Source organism: Miniopterus schreibersii, assembly GCF_964146895.1.
Source record: "Miniopterus schreibersii genome assembly, chromosome: 2".
NCBI lineage: Eukaryota > Metazoa > Chordata > Mammalia > Chiroptera > Miniopteridae > Miniopterus > Miniopterus schreibersii.
Genome location: NC_138102.1, coordinates 2412114 through 2428295, shown reverse-complemented (window position 1 = coordinate 2428295; position 16182 = coordinate 2412114). Strand labels below are relative to the sequence as shown.

Below are 16182 nucleotides of genomic sequence, written 5' to 3'. Positions count from 1 at the left end.
AAAGCACCAGAGATGAGGGGAGAGGAAGTGAGAGTGGGGGAGGCCCGACTGCAACACGCCACACGCGGGCCGGGCCGGGCCGCACCCGAGGTCAGGGCGGCTGCTTTCCGATCTACCTGTTTTCACAGCTCCAACTGTAACGTTAGCTTTTCTTCTTTAACCTACTATTAAAGTCTTATGAACAAGCATGCCTGCCATACAAATTTTATACTTTATACTTAAAAAATTAAGTATCAGATAATTTATTCAGAAAAGACATAGGAAAATGCTAGCAATCCCTTTCTAAATACGGACGGTTTTTCAGTTTAAAGTTAACTGCAGACCTGGTCAGGCAGCTCAGTTGTTCAGAGTGTCACCCCAATATACCAAGGTTGCGGGTTTGACCCCCCAGTCAGGGCACATACAAGAATCAACCAATGATGCGTAAACAAGTGGAACAACAAGTCGCTGTTTCTCTCTCTCTCTCTAAAATAAAAAAATAAAAACATTAAAACACCAAAAAATTAACTGCGAAATTGAGTAAGGTACAGTTATTTCCCACACACCCCTGCCCCCAAACCCTTCTGAATATTAAAACAAAACCCTGTTATACAGAGTTTCATGGCCTGAAGGTTACTATGTAATTTTTTTCTTAAATTGATTTCAGAGAGAGGAAGGGAGAGAGAAACATCAATGATGAGAGTCACTGATCGGCTGCCTCCTGCACGCCCCTCACTGGGCATCGAGCCCGCAACCCGGGCCTCTGCCCTGACCGGGAATCGAACTGTGATCTCCTGGTTCATGGGTTGATGCTCAACCACTGAGCCACACGACTGGGCAGTTACCACGCAATGTTAAAGGGCATTTTGGAAAATAATATATATTGAATATTTATTATGTACTTGGCACTCCTGCTAAGTACTTTACATATAAAACTACTTTCTTATAGCCTACAGTCCATAATTACTTTCATTATTAGCTTCTGAAGGTAATTGTTTATCAAATTCTATGCCATTAAATTTTCCTATTTGTTTGATTTTTGTACATTTGTATTTTTGTGACTTAATTTAACTATCTAGGTATTCAGATAAGTATAGAAATATATACCATTAGAAACCCAAAATAAAATTGTTTCAATTTAGAAAAAGCTATTAAACTCATAAAAATAACCACCCCCGACCTGTGCATTTATATTAAGTGTATGTTCAATTTGAAATCTAAACTTTTTATAAGCTACATATACATTTTTTAAAAAGCACGTAAAAGCCGTTACCTGAGAGAAGTAACACCCATACAGCGGAAGCCACTTCAACCCGTCCTTCAGCACGTAGCGCACGTGCCCGAGGGCGCCCTGCCGGATGGCCAGGATGTCGGCGATGATCCAGTCCACTGCAAGACAGAGCGGGTTAGGGCCACCGCCCGCCGCCTGCCAGCGCCCCCCCAGCGGCGAGCGGCTCCTCACAGCGTGAGGAATATGCCCGGAGAACGTTACGATCAGAACTTTAAAACTACTTTAAATTAACACGAGACATTCAAAAATATAAATTCTGTGTTTTTAAATTTGTTTTTGTAGTTTAGGGTTGTTCTGTTTTACATTTCTTGAAAGGCTTTTATTTTGTGAGCAAAATGCACAGGCTACGAAGCGCCGGAGCAGTGCAGAGGCAGGGCCAGGGTGGCCGCCTCCAACTCTGAGCTTAGAAACCTGACAAAGTGGCAGCAGAGCAACGGTCACACGACACTGCCCGCTACAGTCAAGTATTCTGAATATACCAGTGTGTTCAGCAAAAGGCAGGGACACTGTACCAAGGGTCTGGGGACACAGCACTGGGTTACGAGAGCCGCACGGCTTTCATCGCGCCCGGCAGACGCATGACACCAAAGGGCGTGGCCCAGGCGGCCAGGATCCCTAGTTAACAGACGCGGTGCCACCAACGGGCCCTGGAGGAAAAACGAGGAGGCACGAGTGAGTCTGTACCAACAAAAACTTGCAGAAAGAATTGTTAATTGATCTTTCAGAGACATTTTGAACAGGGACTCGCCCTGGGCAAGAAACAGGACCCGGCGCAGTGCGCAGAGGCCGGTGACAGACCGAGAGGAAATGAATGACACGGGGCAAGTGGCAAAGGTCTTGCCGACCCTAAGTGGCTGCAGACTTCCCTACCTCCTGAGAAGAGTGAAAATGATAAAACCAAATGCAAGGGACCCTTCTCTAGCATCTACGAAGGAACTTAAAGCTGTAACCAAGGGGGGTTTCCATAATTACAGGCTGACTAGCCCTCGGCTGTGGGGCCTGCAGGCAACGCGCCATCCGGGACAGAACAGCCCGGAGAGCAGCCGACCGAAGCACTAAACGATGTCCTTTTGGAAACAGTGTTTCAACTGTTATAAGTTCTCTTTTTAATCTTTTTATCATCTGCAAATTAACTCTCCCATGATGACTTAAGAATTACAATTATTATATATATAATTCAACATATTAAACAGTGAGGATGCCGAGACCCGCCTGCAGTCAGTGACCCCGGCACTGTCTGCGGGGAACACCTAGCCAGGGAGCTGTCCCTGTCGCCTCCCCTCCGCTTCCCTCCGATTCACATCAGCCACAGTCACTGAGAACGTTTTTCTCTCTAATCGCATCTTGGAAACCAAACACTGGAGCCGGATGTGAACCACCAGAGTGGGGTGAGACCTGAGCACACGTCTCCGGCTGACGCGCAGCCTGGACACTCCAGGTAAAGACGCGGCCTCTTTCCCTGCAACGACGGTTTTCAGAGTCTGGGGGAATTCTTAGGATGCATTTTATATTGAAACCTGCATGGTCATGGGATGGTCCAGGATGCACCTTCCAAAGAGAGAAAGTGTAAAAATTTTAAACATATGTCATGTTTGAAACAAACCGTCCTGGGCCCTGCCCTAAATCTTTTGAAAGATTTTAGTGGAAAAATTTAAGAACTTAAATAGTCACAAGACACAAGCTTTGTGCCATCAAATTTTTTTAAATCAATCCTCACTCGAAGGTATGTTTTGATTTTTTAGAGAAGATGGGAGAGGGAGAGACACTGGTGAGAGAGAGAAGCCTCGATCGGTTGCCTTCCGCACACGCCCGACCAGGACTGAACGTGCTCCCCAGGTATGTGCACTGACCGAAAATCGAACCCAGGACCCTCTGGTGCAGGAATGACGCTCAGCTGAGCCACCGGCCGGGGCTGCGCCATCAATTTTTGCTCCTCAAACACCCTTTTCACTTTTTCCATTTATCCTCAACGAGGTTTCAGGTGGAGACCCTAGCCAGAGCCGAGAGGTAAGTCATCTTCACGGGGCATCTACACTGCGTCGGGCACAGTGCAGTTCAGACGCGCAAGAAAGGCTGCCATGCGGGCTCCTTCCGCGGCGGCCCAGCCAAAGCAGAGCCACTGTTCCCCTGAACTTGGGAGGGTTCACGGGGGCGCTTGCGCTTGCCCGGCAGGCACCCAGCACTATGCCTCAGCAGCTGTCGTCTTCATCACCATCATCACCACCTCTCCTGCTGTGAACGTCCCCGCGAGCCAGGCGCCCCGAGAGACCGCGAGCCAGCTGTGCAAACGCCCGAAACCCGGGTCAGCAGGTGTCCCTCGCCCCTTCCCGGTATCTCAGGCTCAGCGGTCACGCAGTTTGCGGCTATCACACAGCCCCCTGCCGGGCGGCACACACGCCAGGGTCTCTGAGCCCGAAGCCCAAGCCTTTTCATGACAATCCTCTCCCCATACGTGCTGTCAGTGAAGAAAAACGTCACCCAAACCGAGGAAAGGGAGCGTTTCCCGAGACTAGTGAGCTAAGTAGAGTCCAAAGCAGAGTTAAAGAGGCGAGGAGGAAGGAGCGAGTTACAGCCACTACATTCGTGCTGACTGGAGAAATAAGGTAGCGGACTAGACACGGAGACAGCACAGACACCTCAAGTGAAGACGGGGGGGGGGGAGAGCCCATTAAGATCCCAGTCTTTCGAAAGGCCAGGCTGAGCAGAGGCTCCTGCGCTCCGGCTGGCCGGGCAGGTGACCCGGAGTCCGCGTCGGCAGCGGTCCTCCAGGGACCGTCCTGCTCCTCGCGTTCCTAGCTCCTCAGCGTGACTCCTGATATCTCCGCAGAGTTTGAAAGGGGCACTTGACACACAGGCCAGTGACCCAAGTCCATGGATACGCCGGAGGGGCCTCCGGAACCTAAAACTACATGCACATTTTTATGGGGACCCTTGTTTTTTTATGGGAAAAGGCTCCAGCTCTTCTGTCACACAGGGTGGGGCAAAAATAGGTTTATATAGTTGTTTGCATGGAAAATAATACAATAATTAATAATAAACTGTGTTTCGTGTACTTACAACTGTAAACCTACTTCTGCCCCACCCCGCAAGTCTAAAGTAACTTAGAATCACTACCCAGCTTTATTCCTAAGTTATGGGTTTTTAAGGCGTTTAAGAAGTATCCTGCTCAGACCGAACGGCCTGGCGGTGCGGCCTGGTCCCAGGAAGGCAGCCTTAGAGGAGGGTGAGGGCTGGGCCGGGGCTGGGCGGGCGCTCTGCTCCGAGAAGTGCAACCTCTCCAGGCCGCTGTGGGCGGCTGTGCAGCTCGTGGTTCCCATTCACCTTCCAGTTCCAAACATAAGGAGAAGTTTAAAAATCTGTTTTCTTCAGCCCCGGCCGGTGTGGCTCAGCGGTCGGAGCACTAGCCCGAGAACTGAAGGGTCCCGGGCTTGATTCCAGGCAAGGGCACGAACCTCGGCTGCTGGCTCGATCCCGGCCCCGGTCGAGGCCCGAGTGGGAGGCAGCCAGTCAACGCCCCCCCCACTCTCTCTGAAAAGCAATGGAAAAAACATGCTCAGGTGAGCGTAAGAAATCTGTTTTCCTCCATACGCCCTCCAGAAGTCCTCTCTCTAGTGATGCGCACAGAGGCCCGCGTGCAAGCGCCAAGGCCGGGCGGCTGCCATGGTATCCCCGCACTGCCCACCCAGGAGCGCGGGGAGGGCCTACTCCACGGTCAGCACCACCGTCCTTACCACTGCCCCCGTCCTAATGCAGTGTCCCCGTCGAAACCCGGGACAGGGAGGGGTGGCAGGGCACCTGAGCGAGGAACTCTAAGAGGGATCCTGCTCAACAGAAAGAAAATCCTATAAACCACATGGGCCGGGGCCCCCTACAGAGGAAACCTGGGCCATCACGAGCCCCTTCTGCCCCGGACCCCAATCCTTCTCCCCAGGGGAGCCCTGGTGGAAATGCTTCGGCAACGGGCGGGCGCAAGGCTGTGCTGGTGGGAAAAAGCCCAGTTCTCTGGAGAAACAGTGGAAATGCAGGACCAAGGGAGGCCACTGTGCAGCCAGGGTCGGAAGCAGGCCCTGATCCCAGGCTGGGCTCTTGGCCCGAGCAAATGGGATGAAATCACAGCATCCGAGCCAGTCACGTCGCTGAAGTTTGCAAAACGCACAGATAAGCGAGAACCATCCACACTCGGTAGCCAACCCTTGTCCTATAAAACTGAATGTAGTCGTTAATAAGCTAAACCAAGAAAACGCATTTCCAGCCCCTTCCCTTTCTCACCTCCCCCGTGGCAGAGACAGAGCTAAAAGCAGCTAAGCTGTGAGGGCCGCAGGGGGGGGGGGGCGGCCGGGCGCGGGGCCTTTCTGCTCAGGTGGGAGCACCCGGCAGGTCGCTTTTAGGTTTTGACTTCTGGGCATCGTATTTTTTAGAGTAAAAGCGAAATTTAGGGAGTGGGCACCAACAGCAGTCCCAGGTGTGAAAACAATGTGAAGTGGAATTTTTTTGAGCGGAATTATTTAGAGAACTATAAAGTATTTAACCAAAGTGAATCTCTCGGTTTTGAAGCTGTGCGGTTACACACGGAGTCACCGCTGGGGGCGACGGGTCGTGGAGCTCGGTGCTTTATTTCTGCAAATCCTTCTAAATCGGTAATCATTACAAGGTGAGACGTTTAGAGCACCGTGGCCTATTTATTTATTTATTTTTAAAAATATATCTTTATTGATTTCCGAGAGAGGAAAGGAGAGGGAGAGAGAGCGATGGAAACATCAATGATGAGAGGCATTGATCGAGCCCACACCCGGGCATGTGCCCCGACTGGGAATCGAACCCCGATCGCCGGGATCCCAGGTCGACGCTCAACCGTGGAGCCGCGCCCGGCCGGGCCACCGTGGCCCATTTAAAGCGCGCCCTGCACTTTATCACAGGCACAGCCTCCGGCTCCCCTGGCAGAAGGACGAGCCGTATTAGACCCCCCTAAGCACTTGGAGAGGCCAAAGGAACCTCCCACCCTGGCAATTCGCGCTGCGCCCAGGAGGCGACTCGCACGGGGCACAGCCTTCCTGCAGCGTACACTCAAATACACGCGCTATGGGCACGGCAGCCCACCGGCCCCTTCCGGAACACAGCCTACGAAAGGAAGAGCGCACCGACTGGTTCAGGGCTAGTCCAAGGAAGAAAGAAAATAGCTGATTTACACCCATCAGGGGGAAAAAGTAAAGGAGGGAAATTCATAGTAAAATCACAAAAATACAAGGTCAAGTATAATTATCTGCATTGAAAACTCATGTTTCAACAATAACAAAAACATTTTCATTTAAATATATAAGAACAATACTTTGAATGCCCACATATTTTCTGTACAAAAATCTAAGATTCATGCAAATGAAATACAAACCTGTGCTTTGATGATTTGCTAAATATATTACATTTTCTTTATTTTTTGGCAAATCTCCATACAGCAGTATCTAAAAGATAAAACAGAAAGAAACATTACTTGCATATCTGAAGCATGTGCTGCTGTGACACACAAAACAGGACACTGTCAAACCGACAGACACGGCATCACGGCCGGTTCCACCCTCGATGACTGAGGGCAGGGTCTCTCAGGCTCAGCAAGCACAGGGCGCACGTCTCACGGAGCTGAGTGCAGGACGGTTGACGGTCACACAGTGGGACGGACGACTCCCCGCGAGCACGCCGTTCTCGGCCGTTCACGGCGGCTGAACCGCTCCCGGCCCCTGGCACGCGCCTTCCTCCCGGAGCCCAGAGCGGCGGGCGCAGCGCCCTCAGGAGGCTCCGAGCCCCGCGGAGCCGCAGAGCCCTGGCTGCGCAACAGAAACCCACCGCCTGCGACGTCGACAGGCCCGGGGCGGGCGAGAGAGGCGCGAACGGGACGAGCGGGCGCAGCAGCGCCTGAGGCCTTAGGCGCCCACGGGTGGCAGAACTTTCGGTTTTCACCTCTGTCCCAGGAGGCCCCGTGGGCGCAGAAATGCCCACAGCAATGAGACCTGTATGACTTCCTCGGGGAATCTGGCCTCTGCCCTTTAATCTGCAGGCCCCACGACGGCCTACGAGGGCGGAGGAGAGGCGTTTCCTGCGCCGGCCTCACCGCCAGTCACCGAGGGCTCAGGCTCTAACATGCTCCCTTTGAAATAGTTTGTTTTCTTTTCAACAGGCACCTGTCTCAGGGGGCCGGGGCGGAGGGGGCAGGAAGCCAGCAGGAGGCCAGGGGCCTGGTGTGGCCGTCTGGGCGTCGGTCCCTCGGTGCCGGTACCGTGGCCGGCAGGGGGGCGGGAGAAGAGCCCACTCAGGACGCCTGCTGGCTGGGCAGCTGGGGCGAGCCCCCTGGGGACCTGGGGCAGCACCGACCACACTGAGCCAGGGCGGAGGCGTCTGCCAAGGGTGGGTGGGGGTCTGCCCTGTCTGGGCTGTGGTGAGACGACAACTTTTATTAAAAGCAAACTGCTTATTCAAGCTGATTGTGGAAGGACTCAGAATGCAGAGCAAGGATGAGAAACTCTGGCCGCCAGACGGCTCTGAGGCTCTCACTCTAGGGAGCTCACACTTCGTTCTCAGGAGGGTGACCCAGGCCTCAGGCTGCCACCCGGGAAGGTCCCGTCACAGCCTAGTTCCCACGGGAGTGGGTGGCGTCTGCCGACTGGGTGGGGCCTCGAGCCTTCTCTGCAAGCAGCTGGCACTTGAAACCCAGCCCATCCCCTTACCTGTGAACTTGAGCAAAAGCACCCCACTCGCACCCAACCTCTCACACCCACGGCTTCGCCTGCGCCGAGCAGCTGCTCCGCCCTGGGCTGTGGGGACACTATCGAGACTCTACATCTGGAACAAGGCCTGGGCATCGAAACCGTCCGCAATGCAAACTGCTGCCGGTGTTACCACCCGGAACAGCGGGCTTTTAACTCGGAGCTGGGTGAAGCGATGGATGAAACCAGCTCTCGTCTGTCTTCCCAAACAAAGGTCTCTGATCAGGCAGAACGCAGCCACGGAGACTTTGTTTGAATGAGCTGAACTTATACTCCATGTAACTTATACTCCATGTTTATAATCCTTTGAAATGTTTTTTTATGCCAATGAACTATATCACCAGTTACCCAGTACAAGGTTTCTATACTGAAACACACAGACACTGGGGTCTTTCTCTGAAACAATTCATTGACCAGGGAAACTATGGCATCCTCGGAGGCGAGATCGAAGCGCAGGCATCGTCACGGGTCTAACACCGGTCTGCGGGGCTGACGGCTGCGCAACGCTGAGGCGGGCTCCCAGCTCGCGCTCCGGGCACACTCGCCACGCCGTCTCTCGGCACTGTCCCCGCTCCACGGTGGCGTCTTTTCTGAGCATCCAGGGTGGACCAGTCACTGGCCGGCAGCTTCCCTCACCGTCTCGGGCAGTCTCCAAGCTCCCGTGACAATGAGCGCCCACCTCGGGACGAGCCCGGCAGCTGAGAAGGTGACTTGTCCAAGCCGCACGCAGGGTGCAGAGACCTGGGGACCCACAGGTTCCTCACGCCAGATCCAAACTCTTCCGAATGTCTCAAAACTACTCTCGGCAAAACCTCCAAACAAAAACGTCAAACCAGAAGGGTCCTCACATATTAGCAGCTGAGGTGACGTTTTCACTTTGAATACGAACCCAGAGACGAGAAACCTATGAGATCAAGCTGGAAACTGACACAAGAAAAACTTGCCCTGCAGAAATACGGGCAGGGACCAGGCGCAGCGCGGCCCAGAGGCACAGGGGCTGGCGCCCGGCCCGTCCAACCCGCTGGCCCACGAGCCTGCTCATGCCCAGGCATCGGCCACACCGCCCCGGGCTCAGCTCCGCGCCCACCTAATCTGTCCCGTGTCTCACTCGACAGGCTGAGTGCGGGTTCCTGAGGGTGGACGCTGCTTTATCAGCACGTGCTGAGCACTCCACGTGGCCCCTTTCCAGGCGGCACCCTCACTCGGCTCCCGGACTCCCACCCGGAGACGGGACGGGGTAAAGCCGTCCCCCGAATCTCACTCGCGCATCCACACAGGGCCCCCGCACCGCCCGGGCCACGCTGCCCACACGGGGTGTTCGGGCCGGTCCCCAGACACACGGAGGAGACATAACAAACCCGGCAGAATCCCCCAGGTTCAAAACTGCAAAAAGTACCAGTGCCGCTGGCAAGTACACAAAGGCTTCTCGGTGTCGCCGCCGCCCGAGTCCCGCCCCGTCCAGCTCCGACCTCCCTCCGCCTCACTCCTGAGGTGCATAAAGCAGCCCCCACCGGTCTGTCTCCGGAGGAGGGCGTCAGACCCCCACCTGGACGCTGCTGGGCCCCTGCCGGCTCGCAGGCGCTCACCCGACCCTGAGGGGCTGCTCACAGCAGAGGCCGGCCTGCGACCCGGCCCGGCCCGGCCCGGCCCGGCGGCCACTCTGCCCTCTGCGGAGGGAAAGAGGCAGGTCACGTGCGCCCACACCGCCGCCCAGGGTGACAGTCCCACGGGGGGGGCGCTGAGACACGCGGTGTGAACAGTGCAGGTGTCAGTGCCACGCGCACGGGATCCTGACGCCGAGATGGCGAGGCCGAGGCGGGTGGGGAGGCCGGCTGGAGCTGGACGGGGCGGAGAGAAACCACGAAGGCAGCTGTGCGGAGCGTGGGCACCTGGGGGCGGGGCCGGCGACAGGCCGCCCGGGCGCGCTGAGGAGTCTGGCTCTCAGCTCTCAGCTGAGGTCCCCGTGCACCCCAACGCACGAGGTGCTTCCTCCCGCTGGGCGAAGGCGAAGCAGCTCCGCACGCACACGGCTCAGGCGCGGGATCGGGCTCGGGCTCAGCTCAGGCTCGGGCGCGGGCTCAGACGCGGCACCTCAGTCGCCCAGCCCGGCTCTCTCCGGGTCGCAGCCTCAGGCCATCTTCCCTCCAGATGGCCCACGTCTCTCCTCCCTGCACAGGACCTGGGACAAGGTGCCCTCGCGGATCCTGAATGAACGAACAAGAGCAGGTTCCAGGGGCCCCTGAGTGAGAAGTTATTCCTTAGTTTGGATTGTCTATTAATATCCACCTGTTTAAGAAACCACCGTGTGATAAGGACACATTACAGGGACCACTGGCTTCTAATTCCATTTACCAAGAGCCAGCTCTCGTGTATCCAGCTCCACAGAACCAGGCACAGTTATAACAGGCAAAGCAAGGCATGTGCACAGAGCTCCCTCCCGCTATTCTCCACTCAGAGTAGGCCAGCGGAAAAACTAACTTATTTTATATCAAATGCCACATTTTACTGTTATAATGTATGTTGCTAGCATTTGGGGAAGAGAAAATTAGCAAACAGAGCCATTAGAACAAAATGTTCTTTAAAGTAAATTCCAACCGATTTAAGCGGGAGGGAGGTGGTGACTGAAACAGTCTCAGGTGTGGATGAAAAGGCACCTATCGGGTCAGCAGGTGCTTCCGGCCTGCAGACGTCAGTGACCAGTTCCTAGCGTATGCTACTGGGAGGAGGGAAAGAGCAGAAATTTTTTAAAGAGAAAAAAATTCTGATACTAAGAAAAAATTACAGTAACTTTTGTCAGCTTCCAAAACACGTTAAGAAGATGGGTCATGACCCAGCAGGACTCCTGCAGGTACGTACAGCCCAGGCAGCTGTCCAGCGAGGACAGAAATCGCGGGCGGAGAGCCCAGCACCGGTGGTTTCCCCGCCGCGGGAGGTTGCAGGACCCACGTCGCCTCCACGCCCTCGCCGGCATCTCCACCTTCTCTGTGCTCTCCCCAAGTCCCCTAAGCTCAGCTCCGAGACAGACACACGCCTCCTTCCTTCTGGAGTCTCCAACCATCCACACCCGAGCTACTTCGCACCCTGCACGGGTGTCAGGGCGAACATAACAAGCGCCAACGTGTTCACCATACTGTGTACAGCAAATTCTTACTTGAAATGTTACATTACCTCTAATTGATCAGTTCCAGCTTGTCTGGGGGGTCAGCTATCACGAGATGGTAACGTAAACGTCTACTAAGAATTCAAAACACCCACACATGGGTAAGAAGCTGGTTATTATTCTACAGAATAAAAATTGGTTCGGAAAATAAGACGCCCATTCAAATGCTCTATTTTAGGAATATGTGAAGGTAAATTTGAAAATCAGACACTAAAAGCTTATGGGAAGTTATTTTAAAAGTAACCTTGGCATAGAGAACCTGGCTCCCTTTCCTCTGGCAGGTTAGAGAAAACAGAGCCAAATGATGGAAGACACCTACAGAAACAGGGTAAAGTTAAAGAAACAACAAAACTCCGAACAAGCAGAGCGCAGGGTGGTGCCGATGACCCCCAAAGGCGTGTCCATGTCCTAAACCCAGAACCTTGGACGGCGACCTTGTTTGGAAAAAGGGTCTCTGCAGACTGTTAAGATGCCGAGTCAGGGAGATCCTCCTGGGTCATCTGCGTGGGCCCCACACCCCAGGACCAGTGTCCTTACAAAAGACAGGCAGAGGGAGAGCTGAGGGGGAGAGAGGGGCGGCCACGCGACCACAGAGGCAGAGGCTGAGGGCATGGCCCAGGTCAGGGGATGCCAGCAGCCACCAGAGGCTGGAAGAGGGGAGGAAGGATTTTCCTCTAGAGCCTGGGGGGGGGGGTGCAGGCCAGCAGCCACCTCGACTTCTGACACCCGGCCTCCAGAACTGTGAAAGGATAAACTTCCATTGTTTTAAGCCAGTTAATTTGAGGTGCTCTGTTATGGCAGCCCCAGGAGGGTAATACAATTACCCACTTAAATCAGTGTCCCCTCAAACAGTGAAAAGGTGTGTTCTGACTGTCAGTGCATCTCAGACTGAAGATAGATACATGAAACTTTCAAAACCCCAAAGGAAAAAGTGGTGAGAAGGTACCAGTTGAGTTTCAGTACTGATGAGACCCTAGGAGAACCTAAGATAAGCTGTAAACAGTAATTTCAGCAGCAGTGGTGGAAATGTTTTCCTGTCTCTGAGGCAGCATGTGAGAATAAAGCAGCGAGATCAGGAAGGAGCAGGTGTTTACCCAGAATCCAGTGGGACATCCACGTGCACTTGCTGGAAGGACGGTTACCTGCCAAGCAGGTAACTTCAAGGTCCTGATTGTCTTCAGCTTCAGAATTCCAGGCATAAGAAAACACTGTCTTACTACTATTACAGAGCATTTATTTTTTAAACTTATAATTTGAAAGCATTAAAATGCTGTTTATACAAAATCTAATTTGAAAATATTTCTGCAATGTGTATAATTTAATGGTGATTCCTTTCATTCAAAAACGTATGTCCTCTTAAATTACTAAAACTTCTTCAGAAGTGAGTGAACATCCTTTATACAGAACAAACGAGAGGATCATCACATGCCTTGCAAATGAAAGCTGATGAACAAGTCCCCTAGCAAAACAAGAAAAACAAGCTAAGTTTTTAAAAATATTTTTTAATTGCTTTTTAGAGATAGAGGAAGGAAGAGGGAGACAGGGGAACATCAATATGACAGTGAAACATGGGTCGGCTGCCTCCTGCACATCCCCCCACTGGGGACTGAGCCCGCAACCTGGGCATGTGCCCTGACCAGGAACCGGACCAGCAGCCTTTCAGTGCGCGGGACAGCGCCCAAGCGACTGAGCCACACTGGCCAGGGCACAAGCCGAAATGTTAATAGAAACTTTGCAATGACAGTCATTGATGAAAACTATTAAATAAAAAATAAGGTGACAGACTGTTCTGATAAACCCTTTTCTTTCGGGTTTATATTTTAAAACAGCTATTTTTTTCCTCTTACTCTTCAAGAACACCATAACAAATATTAGAAGGTAACCTTGTCTACCTAGGAACCCCATATTCCAGAAAGAAAAAGACCCTGAAAAAATACCCTGCTCTCTGTTACTAACCAGCAGATAACTCTTTGCCAAAAAATAATGCACGGACATGAAGCTCTTGGGCCTACAGTTTTATTAAATGTTCATAACCTGCATTTGGTGAACAGTAGGCAGAGTTGTAGGATTCCTAAAATACTTCATCAAGGCAACCACATTGATAAAAGGATGTCTGATGGACCTCAAGTATAATTTAAAATTAAAATTTTTTTTAAAAACCATGTGCTGAGAACTCAAAAATAAATTGGAGGGCTATACTGAACAGAGCATGGGGTAAGACACAATTTCAGAAACACTGAAATTTTACAATTGCTTTTTAAAATTAGAAACTTTCTAAACACAAAGTACTTCAATGGTATATTGTACATTATATTGCACAGAACGTATTATAGTCTTTGAACAAAAAATACAATAACCCAGAACAGGTAGAATTATTTTTCTAAGAGGTAACTGACTGTCGTAAGTTCTGAGTCCACGCCAGCTGCCATATGATGTGAAATTAAGTTCTTAATCATGATAAAACCATTTAGGTAAATGTGAAGAGCAGAGGGAGAAATGATAGGTCTGCATCAGTGAACATTTGAAATGAGGCTCATTTTAAAGGTCAACGACCTGGAAATCATTTTCTGAAAGAGCCATCTTTCTGTCCTAGTAAACAAAGATACCAGTTTAAATGGAGACCCTGGCTTCTCCTAATTCCCTTTCCCTCCAAAAAAACAACCTCCAACTGGGGCAAACTCAAGCCATCAGGGAATCAACAGCAGTTCAAAGAGTCAAAATAGTAGCTGGGTGACTGACAAGAGGGGGAAAAGACAAAACAGTGCCATCCCATTCCCTCCACGCCACCCAACCAAGAAAAGAAAAGTAAAAACAAGAGGAGTAACTGAATACAAGTAATAACCAAGAATCAAGCTCTTTTTTTTCCAAATTGGGGGATAAAAGAAAAATTCACAATTGTTATTTTTGTAAGACACTTCCCAGAACTAAATAAAGTTAAGAGGCCCTTCTACTTTTGCTTTACGAATTTAATCTACAAAGCCAATCTCTATGGAGAAAGAAAGAAACCGAAAGAAAGTAGCCAGACAAAAAAGATGAGCCACACATTCAAGCCTAGTCAAAGCTGGCAACAGTTTTATCTACGGCGAGGCTTCTACAGTAACAAGTGTATTCATTTCCTCGCCCAGCTTTCCCCTCTGCTGGGGAAGAAGGCAAAACAAAGTTGCACTTCTTGTGCAAACAGTAACAATCTTGTTTCAAGAGAAGGTCTCCGCCTTTTCAAAGCGCGCTTTCGAGGTTAAACAGTACCCCCTTCTCACACCAAACGGAAAAGCCTGAACCGCCTGCCCTACTTCCCCGTAGATCCGCACCCACTTCGCTAAGCACTAGGATGGCGAGTTAAAGAGGGGGGTGCGGGGCGGCGGGTCCCACCTGCGGCTCGGAGCACGGTTGCTACAGCTTCCTCGTGTGAACTTGGGGTCCCCTGCACGGAAGCCCGGGGCCGAACCCTTGGGGTAAGAACCTGAAAGTTGCCCCGACGTGGAGGGTGAGCTAACAGCACGTGTTCTCGGGCGGATCTGCCCGGAGGACGCCCCGATCCTCACGTCCCCGGTGGGGCCGGCTGGTCGCCGCGCGGGACCCGGGCGGCAGGTGCGCGGGGGGCGCAGAGCCTCACCTGCACGCCGGTGTAGTTCTCGAAGAAGAAGAGCACCATGCTCTGGTAGATGCAGTAGAGCCGGTCGTCCACCGCCTGGTAGAAGCGGGAGGGCAGGAAGGCGGAGAGCAGCCGCCAGGCCCCCCAGACCAGCACGTAGGTGGGCGCCGTGCCCAGCATCACGGCTGCGGGCAGCACCGAGCGCAGCGAGTACATGTGGAGCACCAGTGACAGCAGCATCCTCGCGGCTCTGCGCGCGGCCGGCTCCGCGGCTCCTCCCCGCCGCGGCCGCCTCCGGCCTCCCCGCGGTCCTCCGTCCGCGGCCAATCACCGCGCCGGGCCGGCCCCGCCGCCGCCCCCTCGCCGCCCCGGGCCGCCCGCCGCACCGGAGGCGTCCAGCCCGCGCCCACTCGGGCCTCCGCCCCCAGCCGCATGGGCCGCGCCGCCGCCGGGGTGGGCGGGCTGGCGGCCGGGCGATGCGGGGCCGGGCGCGCTGCTGCGGCCGCCGGGCAAGGGGACGCCGGGCCCTGCGCGCCGGGAGCTCAGGGGCGCTCACACCCCATGACCCTATCCCGTCACCCTGCGCCCTGTCGGGGGCGGGGCTCCGCGGGAACAACGGGGCTTCCGATTGGCCGCCCGTTTCCATGGTCCCCCGTCGGGGGCGGGGCTCCTCGGCAACAACACGACTGCTGGTTGGTCAAGTGCCGCAGACGGTTGAGGCGCAACTGCCGCGGGGGGGCGGGGCCCGGCGTCGGAGGCCCCCGCGCATGCTCAGGAGCTCGGCCGGGCTGCGGCGCGGCGGCAGGTGGCCCAGCGGCGGGGCGGACGGAGCCCGCGGGGCGGGGGCCGGGCGGGGGCCGGGCGGGGGCCGGGCGGGGGCGACCCGCTTGCGGGGCGGCTGGGGGAACGCCCGCCTCCGGCTCGCACGCTCTGTGGCCTCGGGGGCGCCTGGGACCCTGTGTCCCCAGGCGCGCGCTGCGCCCGGGCTGCCCTGCGGGCGCGCAGGACTCGTGCGCCCTCCGGGTATTGGCCGGGCCCCGGGGGAGGGACCACAGATCCGGCCCGAGGAGTCACCGCCGCGCGAGACGCGCTGTCCACGCCCCGGCGGGCCAGGCCTAGACGAGGCTCCTTTCCTTTGGTTTTCTTTCTCTTTTTGTTCGCCGTCACCCCGGGGCGTTGTTCCATCGCTCTTTCTGGGAGGGGGAGAGGGAGGGGGAGAGAGGCGCGCGGATGGGTTGCCTCCCGCACACGTCCGACCTGGGCCCGGGTGGAGCCCGCATCCCAGGTAGGTGCCCTCGGTCGGAATCGAACCCGGGACCCGTCAGCCCGGGCCGGAGGCCGTAGCCACTGAGCCGAACCGACGGGCAGTGGGTCCTCCAGCCCCGCAGCCGGGCTGCCGCCGCGGGGA

General features: G+C 54.3%; 1 protein-coding gene across 7 annotated transcripts in view; it reads right to left on the bottom strand.

Moving 5' to 3' along the window:
• Positions 1 to 15135, bottom strand: part of AGPAT5 (1-acylglycerol-3-phosphate O-acyltransferase 5) — a 77584-nt gene extending 62449 nt beyond the window's left edge. For 6 of the 7 annotated variants that reach the window (XR_013998342.1, XR_013998343.1, XR_013998344.1 and 3 more), the window contains exons 1-3: positions 14796 to 15135; positions 6657 to 6726; positions 1239 to 1368 (exon numbers count right to left, since the gene is read on the bottom strand). Coding sequence is in view for 2 of the 7 variants with exons in the window: in XM_081131013.1 (XP_080987139.1) it covers positions 1239 to 1368; positions 6657 to 6726; positions 14796 to 15014 (419 nt within the window). In the remaining 5 variants the exon portion in view is untranslated. The remainder of the gene's footprint in view (positions 1 to 1238; positions 1369 to 6656; positions 6727 to 14795) is intronic. The other variant, XM_081131014.1, reaches the window with a different exon arrangement.
• Between the last annotated feature and the right edge of the window lie 1047 nt (positions 15136 to 16182).